Consider the following 16,063-nt stretch of genomic DNA (forward strand, 5'->3'; position numbering starts at 1 on the left):
TTCCTGTTAACTTATCATCATCATCATCATCATCGCAGCCCGGAAGACGTCCACTGCTGGACATAGGCCTCCCCCAAAGATCTCCGCGACGATCGTTATATTGATATATGGACGCTGCGTCTTAGTCCGTGGTCGTCGAGGACTTAAAGTCTTACTATATTATGAAAGCATTTTTCTGAATTTTGATATATATATATAGTCATAAATCTTTGTGAAAGCATCTGTATTTTATTATTTACTAGCTGTATCCGCGACTTCGTCCGCGTGGAATTTAACTTTATTTTTCTAATATAAAAGTAGCCTATGTTACTTCTTGTAAAAAATGTTATTTTGGTGTATGTGCCGTATTTATATTCATATGCATGTAAAAAACGGTTATTTCAATATTACAAACAGACACTCCAATTTTATTTATATGTATAGATATCTACATATTTTGTTATAAACCCTAATGAAGTTGCTCAATAATTCACCATGGATCTGTATGTGAGACGACTAAAACGCCATCATTTTCTAGAACTAGAATACCTGCCTCTACTGCAGTAGCTTTAAGCCATCTGCAGTCTAGAGCTACTGCAGTAGATGCTTCCAATATAAAGACACTCTACAAAACACCATCACAAAATCGCTAAGTGCGCTCTTAGTCTTAGGACTGATGTAAATCATGATCATCATCATTTCAACCCGGTAGATGTCCACTATTGAACAAAGGCTTCCCCTAAAATTCTCCACGACGATCCATCCTGCGCTGCTCGCGTCCAACGCTTTCCAGCGATCTTGATCAGATCATCGGTCCACTTTGTGTTCACCTGATCGGCGATCTTAACCAGATCTTCGACCTTCCTGAACGCAAAAATGTTCAGAAAAAAAATATTTTTACAGCAATTTCATTACCAAATGTCCTGATAAATGTAGCTGTGTATTTTGTACAAAACAAAACTGAACTATCGAAGCAAAAAATTTGGTACCGGGAGTTGGTAAGTCGGTCATACCTACCAGACTAAGCTCGTCTCGTTAAGCCTTCCTAAATGAGCTCCCGAACCCTTTACTACATGGATGTACAAAAGGATTAGCAAAAAAGTGAAGCGGCGAAAGTTTTTAGTTCCAATTATATTTGCGAAAACAAGCAAACTGTAGTTAGCTGTTTCTGTAGAGTCGAAGTCTTGGCTTTCATAGAGAAAAATATTGTGATTGAAGGTGATACTTATAAGGTGATATAACCATAGAAAACTAAACTAAACTATATGGCTATAATGTTACAAATATTACAAATGCGAAAATATGTATGTCTGTCTGTATGTCACACTTTCTCGCCAAAATTACTAAACAGATTTAAAAGAAATTTGGTCCACACATAGTCTAGACCCTGAAAGAAAGAAAGGATATAAGCTATTTTTTAATACGAAAAAAGGGTAGTAAGGGGGTGAAAGGGAGATGAAAAATATGAGCACTACTTTGCTTTTCTGGGCTACAGTTTTAATTTCTTTTATGTAATTGGAAAGAATCTGCCTGCCCACAACGTGAGATGGTTGTATGTGGTAACTGCCGATATATAAAACGGCGACACTGTTCCAAAAAAGCCGATTGCCGATAGTCCTCGATGTTCTGGAGGTTTAGTCCACCGCTTTGCTTCCGATAGTCGCGGATTCGATTCCTCGATACAGCACAAACATTTGTGTTCTTCAGTATAATTTTTTGTATCGGCCTGCGTGTTTTAATGTATTATATGGATATATTTACAAAAAAATATCTAATTATATCAGCTGTCTAGTACCCACAACAGACAAGTTCTGCTTAGTTTAAGACAAAATAGAATAGTCCAAGGTTAATAAAATGAATATTATGGGTCTCCTAGCGTGCATATCGTGTAAAGTGCCATATCCAAATAAATTCCAACATTCTTCTTAATTCTTGAATCTGCTTTTGTGATGTTGTAAGCCAGTACTTGCTAAAACAAGTCCGATACGTTAATGTTTTCATTACATATACCCTCATTTATAGTATATGGGTTCGACCCCGATTTAACGGGCGCCTTTTACTAAACAGCAATCGCTTAATCCTTCTTAACTTACTGATGTTATATGAACGAGAAAGTTTGTTTACTTGTTTGTTTCTACATTTGGATGTTTCTCTAATGGAATTGTATGAAACTGCGTCTTAACAAACATACCGTACATGGACATGCCTTTTTATAGAAAATGACGACGCATAAAATAAATGTAATTACGTGGTTAATGGCTGGAATACTTATTCTTAACAATTTGCTAATTAAATTAAGACATAATATATATATTTATAAAATCCATTTTTCAATATACCTTAATGCTTCATGGCTTAGACCTCTCTCTATGCAAAATTCAAAAGTTAAAGTTCATAATTCAAAATTCAAAAAATTTACACAAAATATGTTACTATGAAACTTTTGTACAATAAATAATAAAAGATAGTGAATTTTTGTTTATAAATCAAATCAAATCAAACAAAGGATATTTTATTTAAGTTGGATATTTTAACCATTTTATAGGATAAGACAACTAATATAAACATTTCACACATTTTCTTAAAATAAATTTGTTTTAGAATTTATATTAGGAATTCAGAACAACTGTAAAACTCGATTTTCACCAGGAAAAGGACAATCTTTAGATCCTTTCTAGAACAATCAAAAACGGTAAACAATAGCTATTTTTAAACTTTCGTGTTTAATATACATTATAAAAACCTTTTAATTTAAATACTTTAATTTACTTTATTTGCTATAAAATTATTCGAATTAAGACCCGATTAATAATTAAAATACTGTGAACAATTCTAGAAAAAGTGCAAGATATTGTAATTATAATAAATTTTCAGGATAAAGAAAATAATATAATATATTTATTGTAATAATAGAGTAAGCTGAGTAGAGCAGAACGTAAATATTTACGGCATAATGTCGATTGAAAGTATTGCTATCTCGCTTAGTTGAGGGGAGACGCAAGGTCTCTGGATAGAGATAGAAAGAATACTAAAGAATAACTAACACATGAAATAAAATTATACATAAATCACTCTATCTATTTAAAAAAAAATCCGTTGCGTAGTTTTAAAGATTTAAGCATACATAGGGTCGGACAGACAGCCATAGTGACTTAGTTTTATACTATGTAATGATTTAGATAAAAAAATGTTATATTATAACGTAAACTTGTATACAATTAACATATAAATCTCTAGCACAGATACTATCTTACTAATATATATTTAATTCTTACAGTTATTTAGGGACTTTTATCTTTCTATTTATTATTACTAATCTTATCTTCTACTGTACAATGAAAATAAAAATGTTGCTGGTGATGATACAGGATCAAGTAGAATACCGTGGTACATACCAACATCAAGCCGATTGTTATTAATATTATAAACGCGAAAATTTGTGAGTATGGATGGGTGTTTGTTACTCTAAAACGTACTGAAGAAAGAAAGAAAGAAAGAAAGAAAGAAAGAAAGAAAAATATTTTATTCAGTGCAATGTAAAAAATATATTTTTTTTTTCGTTTGTTGTTTATATTGAAAGAAAGAAGAAAGAAAGAAAAATATTTTATTCAGTGCAATGTAAAAAATACAATATAAACAACAAAGCAAATAAAATGTACATATAATTAAACTTAATTTACCATAATTAAAAAATAAACATTTTTTACATCCAATAATGCACTGAAATGGCTCCACTCAGCTTTAATGTATGTCCTAGGTAAACATACAGCTGGTACTGAACGGATTTTGATAAAACTTTGCAATAATACAGCTTATACATCAGAATAACACATAGTCTATAATTTTAGAAGATTAGATAAATTGGATGAAATATAATAAGTGATGCAGGCGAAGTTGCGTGGATCAACAAGTTATACATATAAATAACAATCCTCTTTTCCTGAGCCTTATTCAATATACAACAAAGGAGTGGTGTTATACATAATGAAATATAACATGTTTGTAGCTAGCATTCAGTAGTTTAAGTGAAAAAGCCGAGATCAAAAACCACAGCCGAGTTTCTATGCCCGCATTATCGCAACGTAGGGACTGAAATCAAGGGCTGCTTGTATTGTAGCGACTGTATACATATAAGCTCAGTGGATGTATATTGAGAAGGTTTCAAATGATAAATAATCGTTGTATCTTGCTAATCTGAATTGTTTATATAGTTTATATTATCAAGGGCTGCTTGTATTGTAGCGACTGTATACATATAAGCTCAGTGGATGTATGTTGAGAAGGTTTCAAATAATAAATAATCGTTGTATCTTGCTAATCTGAATTGTTTATATAGTTTATATTATCAAGGGCTGCTTGTATTGTAGCGACTGTATACATATAAGCTCAGTGGATGTATATTGAGAAGGTTTCAAATGATAAATAATCGTTGTATCTTGCTAATCTGAATTGTTTATATAGTTTATATTATCAAGGGCTGCTTGTATTGTAGCGACTGTATACATATAAGCTCAGTGGATGTATGTTGAGAAGGTTTCAAATAATAAATAATCGTTGTATCTTGCTAATCTGAATTGTTTATATAGTTTATATTATCAAGGGCTGCTTGTATTGTAGCGACTGTATACATATAAGCTCAGTGGATGTATGTTGAGAAGGTTTCAAATAATAAATAATCGTTGTATCTTGCTAATCTGAATTGTTTATATAGTTTATATTATCAAGGGCTGCTTGTATTGTAGCGACTGTATACATATAAGCTCAGTGGATGTATATTGAGAAGGTTTCAAATGATAAATAATCGTTGTATCTTGCTAATCTGAATTGTTTATATAGTTTATATTATCAAGGGCTGCTTGTATTGTAGCGACTGTATACATATAAGCTTAGTGGATGTATATGTATTGAGAAGGTTTCAAATGATAAATAATCGTTGTATCTGGCTAATCTGAATTGTTTATATAGTTTATATTATCAAGGGCTGCTTGTATTGTAGCGACTGTATACATATAAGCTCAGTGGATGTATATTGAGAAGGTTTCAAATAATAAATAATCGTTGTATCTGGCTAATCTGAATTGTTTATATAGTTTATATTATCAAGGGCTGCTTGTATTGTAGCGACTGTATACATATAAGCTCAGTGGATGTATATTGAGAAGGTTTCAAATGATAAATAATCGTTGTATCTTGCTAATCTGAATTGTTTATATAGTTTATATTATCAAGTGCTGCTTGTATTGTAGCGACTGTATACATATAAGCTCAGTGGATGTATATATATTGAGAAGGTTTCAAATGATAAATAATCGTTGTATCTTGCTAATCTGAATTGTTTATATAGTTTATATTATCAAGGGCTGCTTGTATTGTAGCGACTGTATACATATAAGCTCAGTGGATGTATATTGAGAAGGTTTCAAATAATAAATAATCGTTGTATCTTGCTAATCTGAATTGTTTATATTATTCTAATCTAGCTAATCGCCCCGGTTTTGCACGGGTACATCTATACATCTATACATATAAATAAAATTGGAGTGTCTTTTTGTAATATTGTAATAACTGTTTTTTACTACATGCATATGAATATAAATACGGTACATACAATAAAATAATATTTTTTACAATTTTTGTCTATCTGCCTGTCTGTTTGTTACGGCTAATCTCTGAAATGGCTAGACCGATTTTGACGGGACTTTTATTGGCAGGTAGCTGATGTAATAAAGAATAACTTGGCTACATTTTTTAGTGAAATAAAGTTAAATTCCACGCGGTAGAAGTCGCGGGTACAGCTAGTGTAAATATATATAACTCAAAGGTGACTGACATAGTGATCTATCACAGCCCAAACCACTGGACGGATCGGGCTGAAATATGGCATACAGGTAGATATTATGACGTAGGCATCTGCTAAGAAAGAATTTTGATTAATCCAACCCCTAAGGGGATAAAATAGGGGATGAAAGTTTGTATATATAAAGATTAGGAGGTGAAGGTTATGGATTGTATTAATAGCTCAATTTGTTTTATCTGAAAAATTCCTATTATTTAGTCATAAAAACCGAATTGTTCAAACCAGATATTTTAAAAACAAACCTATTTTCATAGAGATTATGTACAAATGAACATAAAAACATCTACACATAAAACTCTATATTGATTACTCCCAAACAATGCGTAAACAAAACGCGTGCCAGTCAGGTGTATTTGCTTACGCATGGAAAGTTATTATTCTTCCATTATTCCAGCTGTTATTGTAAACATCTAGGTATTCGCTATATGTCTGTTTTATATCTATACATACATATAAATAAAATTGGAGTGTCTGTTTGTAATATTGAAATAAACATTTTTTACTACATGCATATGAATATAAGTACGGTACTTACACCAAAATTATATTTTTTGCAATTTTTGTCTGTCATTCTGTTTGTTACGGCTAATCTCTGAAATGGCTAGACCGATTTTGACGGGTCCTTTTTGGCAGGTAGCTGATGTAATAAGGAGTAACTTAGGATAGTTTTATTTTAGAAAAATAAAGTTATTTCCACGCGGACGGAGTCACGGAATAGGCAGTATATATATATTTAAGAAGATATACACGCATAATCTCAAAATATGTAATGCTGAACAAAAACAAAATTTATTTGAAAGAGCAATACACATGAGTAACATGCTTTCCGAAGGATCGGTAGAATAAAAAAAATATTATATGACTATTCAGAAGTGCTTATAATTTCTATTTCATCAATTTGATTTGTTATCAGTGTTTTCATCACCGGAGATTCACAATTATAAATTGACACAATTTCTTATGTACCTAATAAACAACATTTATTTAAAAGAACAACACGCAAGTTTCTTTTTCGTTCTTCTTGTGATCAGTGAAGATCGGTAGAATAAAAAAAATGACTATTCATAAGTTTTTATAATTCATATTTCTATTAAAATAATTTGATTTGTTATCAGTTTTCCCACACCGGAGATTCACAATTAGAACTTGACACAATTTCTTATGTGAGCCAGATTTGAACTCACTACCTTCAGGCGTTAATCGGGTAGTAACCACTAGGCCAAAATAATGACCAATATAGAACTAATGAGTTGCCTTCTGAAGCGGAATGGTAGACTGGGTCAAAAAGTCATTACAATAGCATAGTTATTAATGTAACAGGATTGTATACACTTACTTACAGTCATGCGGCTTCATGCTGGAAACCTAGTTTTATACCAATTTCAAAGAAGACGAAAGAATCACAGAATAGACAATAGAATAGAATAGAAAATCATTTATTCAAATAAACTTAACTTAAGCTTAAACTTATTTGAATAAGTGATTTTCTATTCTAAACTTAACTTAAGCACTTTTACTCAAAAGTGCTTTAAGTAAGTTTTTAGTAAGTTTATTTGAATAAATGATTTTCTATTCTCTTCTATTCATAAAAAAAACCTTATTATAAAAAGAAATTGTTATGACTACTCAGTCATATCAATTTTTTTTTAAATCTTGCAAGAAACTTGTGTGTTGCTCTTTTAAACAATCCTTGTAAGTTCACATTTTACAAGTCGAAACGTTTTTTATTCGGAATACTCTAATTATATAGGCCGCAGCTAGCCTTTACAGCTTCACCGGATGTTAGGGGGCGAGTGCAGATGGCACTCCAAGCCCGCGGAAGGACTTATGAAGCGGCTGAAGGCCAACTCTTGCCTGGCGGATACGACTTTAGTCTGAGGGCCCCACTAGGGGCTCGAACCTCGGCTCAGGCCGTCGTAATATCGATCCCCGTTTGAATTGGACGAGGGATCGATCGGAGGGGAGTCGAAACGTGTGAATACAAAACAATAAGATTAAATCAGTCGTAGTGATAAGAGCAGACCTACAAGAATTAATATAGTCATCCGGTTTTGATACTGGAAACCTACTTTTATACCAATTTCAAAAAAGAGTGAAGAATCGCCTTATCAAAGCATATTTTATCATAGTTTTGACACATTAATATGTTTTCGTGTATTTATAAGGTATTTGACGCTTCCCTTCATTAAGCAAAATAGGCAATAAATATTTACTTCGTCAATAAGAAAATATATAAAGAATTATTAAATAAATAACCATGGACAATTAATACAGCGCCACGGTAAGCAGTTTGTGTTGTAGATACTATACAACTGCATGCATAATATATATAGAAACATCCAGACCGATACAAACAATCATAATAATGAACACAAATGTTTGCACCCTGCGAGGAATCGAACCCGCGGCCATTGGAAATAAGGCGGTATGCTAAACCGCTAGACCACCGAGGCCGTCAAAACGTACTCATACTCGTAGTGATTATCTTTTTTTTTGTTTTTCACATGTATTTATTTAAACTTTAATATTGATATTAAATTCGTAACATGTGTACAGATATTTTCATATTGTATCCACGATGTATGCTCATTAGAGCTTCAATTCACGCTTATGTAAATATTGTAGTACAAGTGATGAGAGATAGCGGTTATATCTCCTCAAGTTATAGCTGCTAAATGAATTCACTGGGACTTTGTACAGAGTTCTCTACGTACTTTAGGTTCACCTATTTTAGCGGCTTTAGCTACATTTTCTAACAGAAAGTAAATAAACTGTAACCTTATTAGCATAATAAACATATTATTCATACATCACATTCATTCAGTTCTAATCTAAGTATATATAACTCAAACGTGACTGACATAGTGATCTATCAACGCACAGCCCAAACCACTGGACGGATCGGGCTGAAATTTGGCATGCAGCTAGATGTTATGACGTAGGCATCCGCTAAGAAAGGATTTTGATTAATTCTACCCCCAAGGGGATATAATAGGGGATGAAAGTTTGTCACCCCATGAAACTTTATCAATTTTAAACCGAATTTGTCATGTTGGGCTAACTGAGACTTTGTTCATACATACTGGTGCCCCGCCAGCGTACGATAGCGCAGGCGGGTACATTATAACGTAGGCATCCGCTAAGAAAGGATTTTGATAAACTCCACCCCTAAGTTGATAAAATAGGAAATAAAAGTACTGTAAAGCCGTAAAAACTATACCTAATAATAATAATACTTCTTTCTTACTTGGGTCTAGATGGCGCTGTGTGAATTGTCCTGAGATTATTATTATTATGTATTATATTAAGATTTGCGTTCGGAACTAAATGTAGAGTGTCGGTCCACCTGCCGTTCTGTGCTCTCTTACATCTTGGATAAAGTTCTTTTGAGCCAAAAGAAGAAGGTCATCTATTGGAAAGTATTGAGACATACTTTCCAAGAACAATCACTGTATCCATGCTGATTGTTTAACTACAAGTGTTTGTACCCGTAACAAGTGAATAAATTGTTTGTTAACAACATTAACATTTTGTTATCATTACATAGTATAAAACAAAGTCGCTGTCGCTGTCTGTCCGTCCCTATGTATGCTTAAAACTTTAAATCGGTTTTTTTTAATAGATAGAGTAATTCAAACGGAAGGTTTATATGTATAATATATATACACCAGGGCGAAGCCGGGGCGAGTAGCTATTTTATTATTAAAATTTGATTATTTCTCAAGTAACAACAAAGTTTTATGAAATTTATTCAGTGTATCTGTCCTTCAATCAATCGCCTCTAGTCACTCAGTTCACCTTCAGTCGAAATACAGCATATAAATCAAGCAGCTTGGTTGCCAAAATAGGTGAGACAGAGGTACCTCTGTATCCGAGAAAACGACTTTGTGTAAAGTCTACCTCGGTTAAACTTACCAAAGCTGAAGCAAATAAATAACTCTTTGTTGTATTTGTGAGTTTCAACCAATGCCTTAGTGATACATAACTTAATATATACAGAAACTAATCCAACCCTTCAATTACACCCATGTCAATATTGGGGCTTAATTCAGAAGCGGAAGCATAGAAATAAAGTATATATGTAACCCAAAAAACCAAAGGAAATATTTTCATCGTTTTAGCTTCATCAAACATTCATCCTTTATTTTATTTTTTATAAGCTTAATGTTATATTTAATTAAAATTTAAACATCTAGCTTTAAAAATAACGATACTTCCATAGATCCATTTATCTCCCTTTTAAATCCATTACAACCATTTTTTTCGCATTAATGAGTACTTCATAACCTTTCTCAGGGTCTAGACTATCTGTGTACCAAATTTCATTTAAATCGGCTGAGTAGTTTTGACGTGAAAGCGCAACAGACAGACACATGGACAGAGTTACTTTCACAGATTTCATACATTTCTTCAATGTATAATATTAGTAAGGCACTTAGAATTATTTTTTTATTGTCGTTTGATTATTATTAGATGATTATATGTAGCAGTAGCGGACATATCTAGTACATGACTAAATCGCTATATGTTTACTCCGCTCATATCATGAACCAACACGCTCCTCTCATAAACTTGCACCAGCCGACATCTGATTGTAATTTATAGCCCGCCATCACCAGATAGGGTTAACCGTAATATTGTTTCTATAGGAATTTCCATTATTTGGTCGAACCGCTTGGATGCGAAATCATTTGTATAAACCTTGGATATCTCAACTGGCTTCCATAGAGAAGTTCATCATTCTGTTGTACATTTAAGATGATCACCGTTGGAGACGTGGTGCCTTATGGTTTTAATGATTCTATTATTACGGACTCGGTGGTAGGGGTTAAGCATATCGCTTTACTTCCGATGGTTGCAGGTTTGGATAAAGAGACTTGTGACCCGTGGGCTACGTACCGTAGTGAAAATGACGTCATCTATCAATAATGCGATTATACTGACGCCATTTGACGCTGTCAACTAGCATTGCAACGTAAACGCAAAAAATATTTCTATCGAATGTCGATTTAGTAACCTCGTTGCAATGTCACGGAATCGCTATTTTGCCGAAATGACAGCGTGGAATTAAAACAATAAAAAGCAGGGACAATTTAGAACAAAAAAAAGTAATTCGAAATATAAAGCTTATAAAATAGATCATAGACTAAATAAGTGGTCTGTATTTCACAACTACTAGGCAATTTTTTGTTAATTAGTTTATTGGTTATATTTATAGTATTATATAATACCTATATATAGTCTAAATGCAACGTTTTGATGCCCTCGGTGATCTAGCGGTCAAGCACAGAGCTTTACGACCGATGGTCGCGGGTTCGATTCCTCGCACGGCACAAACATTTGTATTCATAAGTATGATTGTTTGTATCGGTCTGGGTGTTTTCTATGTATAATATGTATGTATTTACAAAAAAAAAAAATCTATGCATATGTATCAGCTAGCTAGAGCTTGTGTTATGGGTACTACCCATAACACAAGCTCTAGCTAGCCTAACTTGAGTCTAGATTGCTCTGTGTGAATTGTCCTGAGATTATTATTATTATTAACGTCTCTGGAGATTAAACTGGGTTGAGTTTATAGATAAGCCGTTCGCAAAGCTAGTTTCCACTGGGAGAGATTTTGACAGATTTCTTACCTCCGTCCTATTTCTGCCACCAAGGGACTTCGCTTGTAAACTTTATTTCAGTTGAAATATAACGTACAGTAGTTGAATCACATGTATCATTTTAGTATATTTATATGTAATTAAAACGAACAAGCTGACGGCCCGCCTCATGGTAAATGGTAAACGTAGCCAATATCGATAGTCTAGCGGTTTAGCACACCGCCTTCTTCCGACGGTCGTGGGTTCGATTCCTCGCACGGCACAAACATTTGTATTCATGAGTATGATTGTTTGTATCGGTCTGGGTGTTGAATGTATACCAAAAAAGTTGTATGTATTTTCAAAAAATAATGCTTAACACAAGCTCTGCTTACCGTTGGACTAGATGGCGCTGTGTCATTTGTCCAGGGTTATTTATTTATTATTTTTTATATATGTAGTATCAGGTATCTAGTATCCATAACACAAGCGTTGTGTAGCTTAAATTGTCATGTATATACATAAACAGCAAAGGTCATCACGTTATCATGATACCACTCGTGATACCACCCATGCATTGCCAACTAAGATGGCCATAGAGGCGTAACAACTTAGTCTTTTAGAATTCTTGGTCCTGTAATTTTACTTTACCTTACTCATATTACATAATTGCTGTATTTGCTTAATTTTATATTATACTAGCTGTGCACGCGGTTTCACTCGCATGAAATTTATATCCTATATATTATACACATTGTATATCTCAAGGTATATTATTGTAAAGTTTATTAAAATCCGTTCAGTAGTTTTTGCGGGAAACAGTAATCATTCATCATAGTCACAAACTTTTGTATTTTAATTGTACATAATATGTGCATATAATTATTATTTGATATACATTATTATTAAATACGGGTAATATAATTTTAATATTTTCTTTCATTCCATTCGTACGACATACCTACCACCTACCACCTTCAGTCTTTTCTTCTCTACCTGTCTAGAAGAGATTGTATAAATAAAAGACTTACTTCCTTTTGTATCTTCATACTCTGTAATCTATATTCAATGTAGCAATAAAGAGTTAAAAATAAAAAATAAACTCCCTGAAAGTGTAACCTAAAAAACCACTGAAATAATGGATGAAATCAGCCGATTACACGCCATTAGCGACTATAACCTTATCTGATCCTGTTTTATGTCTTTATTACTATTAAACATGAATATGACTGTAGTAATATTTGTTACGGATATGACATTCTGTATAAAATAAATCAAATTAATAAAAATAAAATTTCCGATTTCCACAATATTAACATCTACACTTTTTACTGTACTATTATACTTTCTTTTAAACAAGTTAACAGAAGAGAAAAGAAGGGAAACGAAAAGAAACAGGACAATTCATACAGCGCCATCTAGACCCAAGTTAAGCTAGCTAAAGCTTGTGTTATGGGTACTAGATAATTCATACACATACATAGATTTTTTTTGTAAATACATACATATTATACATATAAAACACCCAGACCGATACAAACAATCATACTCATGAATACAAATGTTTGCGCCGTGCGAGAAATCGAACCCGCGACCATCGAAAGTAAACCACACCACCGAGGCCGTCGAATAAAATATGAATTTAACAAAGAGGAAATATTATTTAATTTTACATGACCGTAGAATGTCTACAGTAAAACCGGCTGATGTTGTATGTATATATTCATATGCAAGCTCTGGGGTGAGTGGAATAATTGCAGGCATTAAAACAATCTGTGCCTAATAGCCGGCCTTCTGTAATTCCCTTTTTTTTGTAATTCCGTAACACAATTTAATTTGTTAGGGTAAACATTTGTTTAAATAAAACTTCTATTTACATTTTACAGAACATCGTAGCACAGTGGTAGATAAAAAACTGTAGTTTTGATTTGATTTGTTAATCTAATTAGGAATACTCAAGAATTACAATGTTTCTATCTACATTTTGTAGACCATGGTAGCCCAGTAGTAGTAGTAGATAAAAGTGTAGTTATAACTTGATTTGGGATAGCAGAATATTAATTAGTAACAGTGATATAATCTAGCGCATTTTATTATTTAGCCGGTAAATATTTCTCCAAAATTTTCATTAAAAAATACTGTTTACTTCTCAAAAAATAAAAAATAATTCAAAGAATGACTAAAACGTACATACAAAAAGTTTCGGTGGTAAACTCTTTTGTTAAAAAGATTACCGAAAAATGTATTATACCAAAAAAATATCTTACCTACTGCATAAAATTGTCTTCAGACAATTTTAGTATTGTTTACACAAAACGCATATACCTGTTATCACTCATTCACACAAAAACTAGTATACGGGTTCAAATGAAATTTATTTTACAGATAGATGGCATTTTATATTGGCACACAACTTACTTTTTGCGCGAATGTATCAGGGGAAGTCGCAGTATACAGTTAATAAATATTACAGCAGGCTTACCTGCGGCAAATGTCTTGTTTTACGCGGTGGCAACTTTTCCTTCGCCTCGTTCGTTCCCGATAAGCATTTCCCGTTTGGCACACCACCTACAGCTATCTCTTCCTTGCCATTCGAGTTTCTCTCCATAGCTCTCGATATATTAATATTGTGCTTTTCAAAATAACCATTCTGTATCATTTGGTCTAAGGAGACTTCTAACTCTCTTACAGGAACCACTCTCTTTCCACAAATCGGATCGTCAACAATCATTTTTCGGTTACAACCCGAAACTTCAGAGAATTTAACATTCTTTTTGGTCTCGTCAGTCTTCTTAGGACGAGGCTTTCTTTCCGGTGCTTCTGTGGTCCAATATCTAGTGTTTTTATCGCTCAAACGAAGTGGTTTACACACGGCTACGTTTTTGGGTATAGTGTTCTCAGTTGCTGCATTAGACGGCTTCGATTTTCGTTCATAAGATACTTCTTTTGGTCTTTCCGTTCTTTTTCTATACGGTTCATAAGACTCTCGCGGTCTCCGTCTATCGTCGATTCGGAAGTCATAATAGTCCTTTTTATATCTCCGTCCATTTCTATCGTCATAATTGTAGTAATTTCTAGGCAACGAATTGTATTTAACATCGTATGACGTCGGCAAATTGAGGTACTCAGGCCTTATTGGTCTAAATAAAGATAAACGACCTTGCGCCTCATCGAAATCTGAATAGATATCTTCGTATACATAACCATTTTTTCTTCTAGGACGTTCGTAGCGTTCTGATCTATTTCCATATCTTCTAATTTCTCTATCGTGCCAAGAGTCGTGTCGTCTTCTAGTATCGTATTGGTCGAATTCTGGACGCTTATCGTAGAGTAATCTCTCTCGGGAGCCGGCCATTCTTTCCTTATTAGATTTTTCCCGCCTGCAAAAGGAGAGATCGCATATTAATGAAGGGCTTTGTTGAAACTGTGGGTTTGAGAGATTTCTAAACGGGGAGCGGTGGGAATGAGGTTTGCAAGTTTTATGAGTACGGACAAAGGCGACGCGAAAGATAAGTCCGGTCCGGTATTTCATTCAGTTCAATGGATAAATTGCTGAAATTTATTTGATGTGAAACAGGGGTATGGCCAGACGTAAATGTCTGCCTCAATTGAATTTAAAAGCAAAATCAGATAAATGTTTATTTATTTTAAATCAATAGTACAAGACGGTTATAATTCTTATTTTTGTTTCACTTATTCTATAAATTCAATAACCCTACGTTGAAAACACATTTATATTTCTAGGTAAGTTTTGGCGTAAAATTCCGATATAATACCTGTAAGGGAACAAAAAATCTGTTGCAAGTATTATTATGTAAAATATTATAATGAAAATTATTTTGGCAGTGTCGTGCTCTAATATTTACTACAACTGACTTACTCCCAAGAGGTCGTTGGTTCAAATTTTGCTGATACCAAAACAATTTAATATTTCGAACTGACTCTTCGGTGAAGGTAATATTAATAACAAACCAAAGGTTAATCAGACAGACGGCGGTAAGCTTATGTACTGGAATAGTGTCTTCAAATAATATATGTACATTGTACATACTGGCTACCCGCCCGAGCTTCGTATAGGTGTATTACATGTATTATACATACAACCCTTCCTATTAAATCACTCCATCTATTGCTAAAACTGCATTAAAATCCGTTGCATATATTAAGCGATCAAAGCGAAAAGACAGCGGGAGATATTTCATTTTGTACTAAACTAGCTACTCGCCCCGGCTTCACCTGGGTGTACATGTATCATACATATAAACCTTCCTCCAGAATCACTCTATCTATTAAAAAAATCGCTTCAAAATCGGATGCGTAGATTTTAAGATAAGCGAACAGACAGCGACCGCCACTTTGTTTTATACTATGTAATGATAGTTCTAAATTTTGAAGTTTAGGATATACTGATGGACATACAAACGTAATTATCGCAACTGTTTCACTAAGATATGAATTCATAGCCAAATTGAAATGATCTATCACAGTCAGACAATGCAATTACATCTATATTAGTCACTAGATCTGAAGCACATATTCAAGACATATTCCGAGAGAGTAATGCATGAATTTACATGTAATATTAAATTAAATGCAAATGCATTGGTACACGCTTGTGAGATATGGTTACATAATAACATCA

The 16,063-nt window shown here is 33.3% G+C and overlaps 1 protein-coding gene across 1 annotated transcript in view; it reads right to left on the reverse strand.

Annotated features, from left to right (window-relative positions):
* The window catches only part of LOC131854223 (facilitated trehalose transporter Tret1-like), a 28,172-nt gene extending 13,396 nt beyond the window's left edge, over positions 1-14,776 (reverse strand). The window contains exon 1 of the mRNA XM_059205354.1: positions 13,904-14,776. Coding sequence (XP_059061337.1) covers positions 13,904-14,776 — 873 coding nt within the window. The remainder of the gene's footprint in view (positions 1-13,903) is intronic.
* Positions 14,777-16,063: the final 1,287 nt, after the last annotated feature.

This window comes from Achroia grisella, unplaced genomic scaffold (genome assembly GCF_030625045.1).
Source record: "Achroia grisella isolate CSIRO2021 unplaced genomic scaffold, CSIRO_AGI_Agris_v1 utg971, whole genome shotgun sequence".
Classification (NCBI taxonomy): domain Eukaryota; kingdom Metazoa; phylum Arthropoda; class Insecta; order Lepidoptera; family Pyralidae; genus Achroia; species Achroia grisella.